A 10,543-nucleotide genomic window follows, 5' to 3' on the forward strand; every position below is an offset into this window, starting at 1 on the left:
GGCTAAAAGTATACAATACATTAGCCCTACCGGTCTTAATGTATGGAAGCGAAATCTGGACAATAAAACAAAAAGACAAACAAAGATTAACAACAGCAGAAATGAAGTTTATGAGAAAAACTGCAAAGTATACCCTATTTGATCACAAAAGAAACGAAGATATTATGAAAGAATTAAACCAAGAACCAGTAATAGAAAAAATTAAAAAATATAAACATAGATGGATGGAACACGTTCAAAAAATGAAAACAGAAGGATTACCAAAACAAGCCTTAAAGTACAAGCCATTAGGAAAAAGGAAACCAGGACGTCCTCTTAAACAATTCAACGATATAAAAAGATGACTTCTAAGGCCGGAACAGGCCATACTAGGCCTAAATCCTTGATACGTATGATGATGATTGCTCTTCCATCCTGATCTCTCATGTGGGGAAGAAGAAATCAACACTAATCCTGTTTTATATGGCCAGAGATTGAGTCATAATTATCCTTTAATTATAAGGTATTAGTGATGGCTTAATCAATAATTTAACTAAGGGCTGAGGTTTGTTATTGTTGAATTATGCTTGGAGTAATTTGACATGTCCTGGAGGTAAGGGATTGCTGGAGGCTTACATTCCTAATTATTGTGACCTGTTAGAATAAACGTTTTATGGGTTGAATAATTGCCATCCATATTCTTGAACAATTTTTAAGCCATCATTATTGTTGAGATTAGTCTGGTTCAGTAGAATTTTACAGGCCTCTTTTAGTTAGTGCTCATACTTGGTTTTGGTATGATATAAGAAACAGTTGTCTTTGCAGTTCTGTGTAGCATATTCAGACCATGATCAGAAAGGCCAGATTTTATTAAATTTAATATGTTGTTTGTGTTTCTTTTATCGGAATTGGACATCTTGTTTTATCTATATAGGGCAAGTTACAGGTGAATTAAATTCAGTACATTCAAGGCGGGCCTTGTCTGAGTTGAATAAGTTCTTAAATTTTGTGCATGGAGTTTAAAGATGGCATGAAGATATTGTTTTGTGTAGTATTTTTCTTGATAACCCTTTAGTTTATTTTTTCTAGTAACCCATTAATATATGGAATCTAAGGTTTTGCTTATTCTAATTTTTTTTAGGTGCAATCTTGTGTAGAATTTTGTTGATAGTGTTTTTGTTACTATAGCCATGGTTTATAAAAATACTATGGATAATTTGTAATTCATGCTAAGAACTTGCTCTTTGGAGCAAATATTTGCTGCTCAGTCTTTGAGGATGTTAATGATGCTGAATTTTTGTTGAAAGTTTGTGGATAAAGGATTAAACTAAATTTATTATATGCTGAATTTTTGCGTTGGTTGGTGATATGAGTGTATATGTATTTGCTAATTTGTGTAGGGTTACAGTAGACAGCGAAGATGAACTCTCCGAGGGAAAGACAGGTGATAAGTGCGCTAATACCTCTCTATACAGCTTTTCACTATAACAGCCTTGTGTAATTATGGCTAAGTTTCGATTTACGGCCCACAATTTTTCAATATATGGCCAAAAATCGAGAATCCCCTGTGTACATCTTTTGTCATGTGTTCTAGGCCAACCGCACCACTCCGTGCAGGTTTGGTTTGAACGCTACTTTCATCATCTTGTAGTCGCGCAATCTTCGCATAGCACATAATTCATCCCCGCCTTCTGTAAACGTGCTCATGAGTACATGCATTTAGTGATCAGTTTAGTAAATTAGGTAAATCCTCAGTATCAAAAGTAGAAGTGTTTGTTTCTTCTTGCATTCTGTTTCAACTATAAAGATTGTTGATAAGTACATAATATGCATTTGTATGTAAATAAATACATATTAAAGTGTGTATGTATTCCTGTTGCTATAAAGTGTGTACATTATAACTGTTATTATTTTTTGATTTTTAAATAGAATCCAGTATGTATTTTGGGGAAACATGAGCCTGAAATGTTCTTTAAATTTGGAGAGTGATGAGAGGTTTGAAAAATTTAAAAATTGCCATAATTTGCATAATATTAAAATGAAACGTGAAGCAGCTAGTGCCGATGAAGCTCTAACCTATCCAAACATTCTGAAATCAATTATTGAAAGAGGTGGATACGTTCCTCAACAAGTTTTTAATGTGGACGAAACAGCACTTTATTGGAAACGAATGCCTGAAAGAACTTACATTTCAAAAAACGAAAGGGCTGCATCTGGATATAAGGTGTCCAAAGAGCGATTAACTTTGCTCCTTGGTGTGAATGCGGCAGGGGATTTTAAGCTGAAACCGCTTTTGGTATATGCTTCTGAAAATCCAAGAACTTTAAAAGGATTGGACAAGAAATAATTGCCTGTCATTTGGTCCAACAAAAAAGCTTGGATGACCAAAACACTCTTCGAAGATTGGTTCAAAAATTATTTTTGCCCTGATGTCAAAAAATACTAGCAAGAGAAAATTTAAGTAACAAATTCTTGCTCCTATTGGATAATGCTCCAGAGCATCCAGTTAACTTATCTGAAGATGTGGAGATTGAATATCTACCTAAAAAAACAATGACCCTAATCCAGCCAATGGATCAGGGTGCAATAGCTACTTTTAAGGCATATAATTTACAAAGAACCTTTCAAAAACTTATAAATGAAACCGATGGTGAATCGTCAATTAAGGAGTTCTGGAATGCGACAAAATATATTGAATTATTTTGCAAATGAACTTGGTTTTGAGGATGTGGAAGAACGTGATTTAATCGATTTGTTAGATGCTGATAGAGAACCACTTTCTAACGAAGAATTAATTCAGTTAGAAACAAACCGTACATTTGATGAGGAATAACAAGAGCCAGTTGTTTGCTGACAATTAACCTTGAAGGATTTATCGAATGTGCTTACTCATTTTGAACAAGGAATAAAGATCCTACTTCAAAACTATCCTAACGAAGAATGCAGTGCCAAAGTTTCTCACGGCATTAACACAGTTATTAACTGCTACAAAGAATTGCAAAAAGAAAAGAAAAGAGACTCAAAATACAACAAACGGTAGACAAATTTTTTAAACCAGGTCCTCAGACAACAACAGATGATGACATTAACGAAGTGATGTCATGCAATTTGTCATCAGACTGATTCAAAAATTTAAAAAAAACGTTCATTTGTTATTTGTGTTTTATTTCATTTTATTTTATTAGTATTATAGAATTATATTTTTGTTTTCATTTATAACTAATGTAAACAATATTTTAAATTAAATAAAAAATGCATTTTCAACCAGAAACCCAATGATTTTCTATTTTTTTATAAAATTGGAAGGGTCTTACTGAATTTATACAGCTTTATATGGAAATATAGCAAGGTATGAGTGTATATCCAGAAATGGAATGTGTGCTCTAGTTTTTAATTTCATTGGTAAATTGTATACATTTTTGATATTTATTCAGGTGGCTGAGGAAAGGCATGTAAAGTTAGAGCCATGGGACCAAATAACTGAAATGTTGGCGATATATCTGATCCAATCTCTGGGTTTAACAGCAAAGAAATCTAGAGCATGTTGCTAAAAATATTCAAAATGGAATGTACTTAGAAGTAACTGCAAATTTCATTCCATTCCCAAGAATTTGCACTTTATTGTTCATAAATTTTGCAAGTTTTATGAACAATTTAATCAAAAGGTTTCAGAAGATAACTTATAAGGTTAATACTTCCTATGGATGAGATTATTGAATTTCTTGATAAGGTGATGTTTAATTTTTTTTATCAGATGATATTCTGGCTGCTTATCTGAGTTGTAGATAGTCTCAAAGAAAAAAGCTCTTGATATGGAGAAAGATTTAAAGGCTGTTAATTCATAACAATCTTCAAATACTCAAAACATTTTTTTGAGTGTGTGGAGATGTGAAAGACAAAGTTGCTCAAGGGTAAAGCAGGCTGCAGATGTATGTGAAAAAAGTCAGGAAGTAACTTATGTCGATACATTAATGTAAGAAGCATTAAAAAAAAGTGGGGGGGGTTGATTTTATAGCCCTGATGAATATATTGTGTTGTGGCCTAAAATTGTGGGCATTAGTGAATCCTGGTTCCAGGGTATAGGGTTTAGCATTTTAGGAAGGACAGAAGAGATAGGGAGGAGGAGGGATATTACTATTAATATCAGATGATTCAAGTCTGATTAGGATGAAAAACTGATGAGCATTGAAAGTAATATTGTCTCATTAGCAGTTAATTTGAGGCTATGTGGTGTGAAGGTTAATAGGATGAAATGTAGTGGGGTATTGCTACAGATTTGGGTTCAGTTGCTTGGGATGATGAAATGCATCATCAAATTTTACCTTTATGAATACTAAACAAGTAATCATCATGGATGACTTATTCGAATATTGATTGGGTAGCAGAGAAAACTCATAAGAATGAAGGAGAATTTATTGATCTGTTGAGAGAACTTTTTCAAGCAGTATGTGCAAGATGGAATTTGAGGTCAAAGTGTGTTAGATTTGATCACTGCAGTGGTGGGGATCATGCTATAGATTGGAATAAAATTTCAGCAAGAGAAACAGGTGTGGTGAGTTTGTAGTTGACTGTAAAAAGATGTTGAGCAGCTGCTTCTCGTGTTTTTAACAGGCCCACTAAAAAGGAGAGAGGTGTGTGCATACCCACACATACACTTACATTCATCTACATGTAAATATATTTGAATTATTAACTGTATTAATATAATTTATCTGACCACTCATTGCTGATGTTTACTAATATAGTTATGGTTTTCTTTCAGGAGTACTGGCAGGGCATGATAATCGTGTAAGCTGCTTAGGAGTAACAGAAGATGGAATGGCAGTAGCTACTGGTTCCTGGGACAGCTTTTTGAAGATCTGGAACTGAGGTCTAGTTTTTTTGGGCCATATGCTCACCACCCAGCTGCTGCATTCCTGTTGCCTACTTTACTGCATGCCACACACACACACACACACGTACATACACACACACATGTACCAGAGAAATAATTGATGCTGCCTCAAGGAAAATGTCTGATGGTTGGTGAGTAGCTTCCAGGCCCCATTCACTGGTATTGTGAGTGACCAAAGATAGGCTGTTCACTTTGTGTGCCTGCCACCTTTCATTTTGGAAGGTCTAGTCATAGCCTTTAATCTATTCTGTATGGGAGGGAAGATGTGTTTGGCTATTGCCATATTGTTGCCATTGCTACTTTGAGAAAAAGAATGCTATTTCTGACAGGCTGGCACTACTTGGGGATTTTGTTGCTGTCCAGTTCATGTTTTTTTGTAAAGTAAAATGTGTGTGTGTGTGTGTCACTTCTCAAAAATCCTTTGATAGTTGAGAAGTGAGGCTGCCCAATAATAGGCTGTTGTTCTAGCTGTTTGGGGAGCTTGAGCCCCACTCTCCCCAATCTGATAGTCCAACAGATTGATGCATATTCACCTACAGCAATGCATTACAACAGCATAGTATCTCTATATGAACAAAATGAACCAAGTTTACAATATTTTTTTCTCTCTTCATTCTCCTTATTATTTTTCTGTTATGAAATATTTGTTTAAAATACACAACCTGAAATGCAGAATTGTTTTTGGCATTCAATGAAATTCCTTTTGTAATTTACAATTTTCAGAACTTTTTAAGGTGGAGTTTTTGTACATAAATATATAAAGCTAAATATATAAAGACATCACTAGATTAAACATCACCTTTTTTTACCTTGACATGCACCCATTTTTTATAATTTGCAGCTCTTATGATTTAGGGACCATTGGAGAAAAAAAAACATTTATTACTACAAGGTTAATTTTCTAGGACAAGTACAGTTACTGTACTACATCTTCATTTTATTTACTTTTCTGTGGGAAAAAAAACTGCAAGAAAATATGTATATGTTACTAAATTTATTGAATTATAACAGTTTGTAGAAAGCCAGGAGTTTTTTAAATTCTTTAAACGGTTTATTTGTGGTTCAGTTGGATGTCACTACTGTTAGCTTTCTGCGTGCACCCTTATGTCTGTTGTCCCAGTACAGTGCTACTTATATATTATATGTGAAAAAGTAAGTAAGCAAGGGAAGCAAGCAAGAAAGAAAGAATTGAAAGATAAAATGCTGTGCATGTGTGTTCATGCATTCATTGAAGAATACTGTTCTGGAACTGAGACATGCTCATCAGCCTTGATTGTCACTGTTAACCTTGTGAAGTTTAAAGACTACTTCTGAACCTTTCTATCCAAAAGAGTTGTAGAAATTGCCCTTATTTAAGCATGTCCACTAACATTCTTCAATTTCATAACAAGAAGCATCTGCACACAGGTTCACTTTGTAGGCTAAAATTGATCTACACTAATATAGCATGTAGCATGTTTACATAATTTTTGGGGCACATTTCTCTGTTTCATTGGCGTAGAACTTTTTTATATATATGTAGAATATTTCACCAGGATGTTTCTACATGAAGTTTACTAAACAGATCTTGGACTTCAACACTTTATTTGGGTGCTGCAACCAGTGTAACTAAAAATGAAGTTACCAAATCATGCTGAGGACATTATTGTCCTTCATCAAACCTGTAACATAACTAGTGTGACTACCAACCAGATTCCCAACCCAGAATGCTGTACAACTTAACATCACTGTAACAGCATATGTACCCACTGTGTTGGGCTGTGTGTGGGTTATCCATAGGAAATGGAATCGTTCTCGACCTCTGTGTCAGTCAATTTTGGTATGTAGCTTTGGTCTTCATTTGTGAACTGCCCATGTCTATGTAATTTAACTTGTCCAATAAAATTGTCTTTAACAAATGTTTTCAGCATTATTTTAAATTTTATGAGTATGTGCACATCTACAATACTGTTGAACTAAGTGAGATGATCGGTATATCTTATTTAAAAGAAAAAGGATATTTTCAAATAAAATTAAATTTCTTTTGCATAAAATATATAAATATTAAATAAAAACAAAAGAAAGTCATGGTGCTATTATATCTTCAACTCTCTCTAAAACCATATATTATTTTAAACAAAGAGCTTGGAAGATTTTTTTTTAATCATATAAAAGATAAAAATAGAATTTGTTTCTTAAACATGATGTGATGATGCATGGTATTATTCTGTAAAAAAACGAATTGGAATTTGAGCCCATAATGATATTTGAGAGACTTGAAATAATTGAAACCTAGTTAATGCAAATTGTAGTCAGTTAATTGGTGAATTCTTGTTTATGAATACCATTGAACATAAATTGCACTTAAATATAAAAATACTGGAAATTAATCTTAACCTGGCGTTAGTAAGGTGGGGTGTCACAGACCTCAAAGATATAGAAAGAAATAACTGTGACACCCCACCTTACTAATGCCAAGTTGTTTTATATGATAGTAACCTCAGTGTATATAACACAAATATATTGTTTGTTTCAATCTTCTTCTGCCACCTCAACTCAGAAGAAATTTCATAAGAGTTATATTATCAATTTTTGTCTCCTCTGATCATTCTTATAATGTTCCTTTGCTTGTTTCAGGTGAGTTTTGATTTGAATACAGAACATTTGGAAGCATTGACTGGAGGAAACAAAAATTAGTAATATTCAGAGAACCCTTGTGAAATTCCAATCCTTTTGAGTTGGGATGGCAGAGGAAAAGTAAAACAGACATGTCTGTGTCATACACTGACTAATTTGCAGTGTGAAAACATTACATTGCATTCTTCATAATCAGCCAGATGAATGAAACTATTATATAGAGAGATAGCTACTACTCAAACATGATGCATAGCTTTCTGTTTCAACCTTGAGTTTTGTGTCAATTTGGAGGTGGTACTTTGGTGTGCAAGTCAAAGATTCGTAGACTTGTTCAAAATCATCATTGCTTTACTCTCTTTTTTTTTGTATATCATAGCTACACAAACCAAAAAATGCTTTAAAAAACTGTTGCAGTCAGTCATAATTTTTAATGAGGTGATTAAAATTTTGCCCATAAATAGAACCTCCTTCCTATTTCTTATCCCTCCAGAAAATCTGAGATAACATTTTTTTTTTAATCTAGTGATTTCCCACCCCTGCATAAAAATGCAGTTAAATTGATCACCATTATCATTACATGTGATAGTTCTTGCTCTCACTGCCAGAAATTGAGTGTTATCATATCTCTTACTCCTCTCCCCAAAACATTTTCTTTGAATATAAAATCAACTGGAATTTGTTAAAATATTTGATCCTGTGATTTTCATATACATATTTATTTTTTTTTCATATATGTTTTCTAATCACATATTTGTAAAGTCATCTACAGTCATATAACACCATGCATTCATGTATCCTAAAACTGTTTTATTTATTACCAAAAAATCTTTGTGGTTTTCAAATGGAGTTTCCACACCATGGGATGTCTATGTTGCACAGTAGGGGGATACCTGGGAAGGACCTAGGTTAGAACCCCCCCCCCCCTCCATAAGAATGAAAGAAAGGCATTTTAACTGAAGATAGCTAAGCAGATTTCATAAGGAAGTGGCAGGGTTTCCCTTTCAGAAACTAGCTTTTATCCTCACTGCCACAATCTTACCTGAGAATACATGCAATGTTGTAGTAAAAAAACTTGGCAAATACATCAATTACTAGATTATCATCATCCTGACTGAAAGCTGCTTGAAAAATCAGTCATGAAAAACTGCAATTTTTAATCAAGTAGTTAAAAATAACTTGAATAAAAATAAGTCGTAATTCTCTTGTTCTGTTCCCAAAGCAGTTTGCTGGAAAATCCATAAGCATCTTGAATTATTTTGTGTATTCTCATCATTTAGTATGTAAAGAAACACTTCATAATTTTACCTTGATATATCTAAACAACAAACAAAATTTATTCCTAAATTGCAAGCCCATTCTAAGATCTGAAACTCACTGGCTATCCTTCATTTCTTTTGGTTACATAGATATGTATTGTCAACATAATAATATTGTAATAAATATGCATTTCTACAGTACTATTTACTTTTCTAATACATATAATGAACTCAATCTTCTTTAACCACACTACCGGCCAGGACGTATATATACATCCAAGTTACCATGGATGCAAAGTGCATATTAAAATTGTAATACCATTGACATTACATTGAAATATATGATGGATACGAAGCATATGAGGATGCATATTTGATCCGTAATGGCCGGTAAGGTGGTTAATGATAATACATAGGTTGTAGAACATGAAAAGTGCATGAAATATAAAATCTTGTCTTCCTTATTTTAAATGAAGTCAAACTGCTATGTAATAAACCAAATATAACTTGAGTGGCCAAATTTGTGCCTTGCGGAAAGAGGGGAAGCGATACATAGTTGAAATTAATAGCCAACGGTTTACCATGACTTAGTATTAAATGTTATCAAAGGACAAAAAATAGTCAATATTTAAACTGAAATACATATATAGTATATTTATTTTATATAACAAAACTGCCCATGTACAGGCTGACCATAGATGAGGGAATCCTTGACACATCTGTGCATGGCAGAAGGCGAATCCATTCCAATAATAGAGATCAGTGTATTTTGTGGGATGAGTGTTTATTATTATGTTGGAAAATTAGCTTTTATTTTATGAATATTTTAGTTTTTAAGGTAACTATTTTGCTTGTATAACAGTTGGAAAATTTTATGTATAAAGCATGTGATTTCATGTTGGTTATGAATTTGTACATCACCTTATTCCTTTCTCCCCTTCAACATGAATCGACTTTTGGCACTCTGCCAGCTACGGTTCTCTCAACTGTGGGCAGACTATACTTCAGTGAAAGTGGCATGTGCGTCCACTGTGCTAGGCTGCCTGAACAAAGAGCATTCTAAGTTTGATTCTAGACACCTATAGAGGAACTTTCTCTAAGCCTTTCTTTGACTGGTTCCTAAGTTAGTCAATCTCTAGCATGGGGGAAAGCAGATTGTTTTCTCCTGGAAACTCAAGAAAACCGACTGCAGAACTTGCACTATTTCAGACAAATATAGCGTTTGGATTAGGCACAACAAGATGGCAGCACTTGTCATTCACCTCTTGATTGGATGCCATGTAAGTGATAGTCTTGAGCCAGCTATCTCAGATTGGCTACTTGTGGAGATTAAACTTCCCCTTCTAAGGAAATAAAAGGCGTTAGTGGATTTTTTAATATATACATAACAGTAATTGTACACTGCTTGGAGGTCAACGGACACCATAGTGTGAGGAACAAACAGCAGACCTTAATGAGATATAAGGTCTCCTTTCGTTGTGATGACTGTAGTAATCCCATGGGTCATACTTTCTGCAGGTGTGCGATAGCAATCATTTAGAATTTTAGACCATTTTTCCTGTAGGCATGTAATGAGGGCCTGGACTGTTGTGGTGCAGATGTTCCCCTGCACCACAACAGATGTTCAGTAGGGTTCAGATCAGGGATCTGTGGTGACATTTACCACAACCAATTCAATTACAGAGCAGCCTTTATGACATTGCATTGTTCAGATACCTCTCGGAGTTCAATGTTCATGACACCATAAGCAGAGATCTGAGGCCAAACCAGTAAAAACAGGACCATCACAGTGCCAAAC

At 34.1% G+C, this 10,543-nt stretch overlaps 1 protein-coding gene across 5 annotated transcripts in view; it reads left to right on the top strand.

Annotated features, from left to right (window-relative positions):
• Positions 1–6,771, top strand: part of LOC150109322 (guanine nucleotide-binding protein G(I)/G(S)/G(T) subunit beta-1) — a 248,073-nt gene extending 241,302 nt beyond the window's left edge. For all 5 annotated transcript variants that reach the window (XM_090412529.1, XM_090412501.1, XM_090412506.1 and 2 more), the window contains exon 9: positions 4,742–6,771. In XM_090412529.1, coding sequence (XP_090268655.1) covers positions 4,742–4,848 — 107 coding nt within the window. In that variant the 3' untranslated portion in view covers positions 4,849–6,771. The remainder of the gene's footprint in view (positions 1–4,741) is intronic.
• The last annotated feature ends 3,772 nt before the right edge of the window (positions 6,772–10,543 follow it).

The sequence above is a fragment of the Typopeltis vanoorti genome, chromosome 2 (assembly GCF_054136105.1).
Source record: "Typopeltis vanoorti isolate ZY-2024b chromosome 2, IOZ_Tvanoo_1.0, whole genome shotgun sequence".
In the NCBI taxonomy this organism is placed as follows: domain Eukaryota; kingdom Metazoa; phylum Arthropoda; class Arachnida; order Uropygi; family Thelyphonidae; genus Typopeltis; species Typopeltis vanoorti.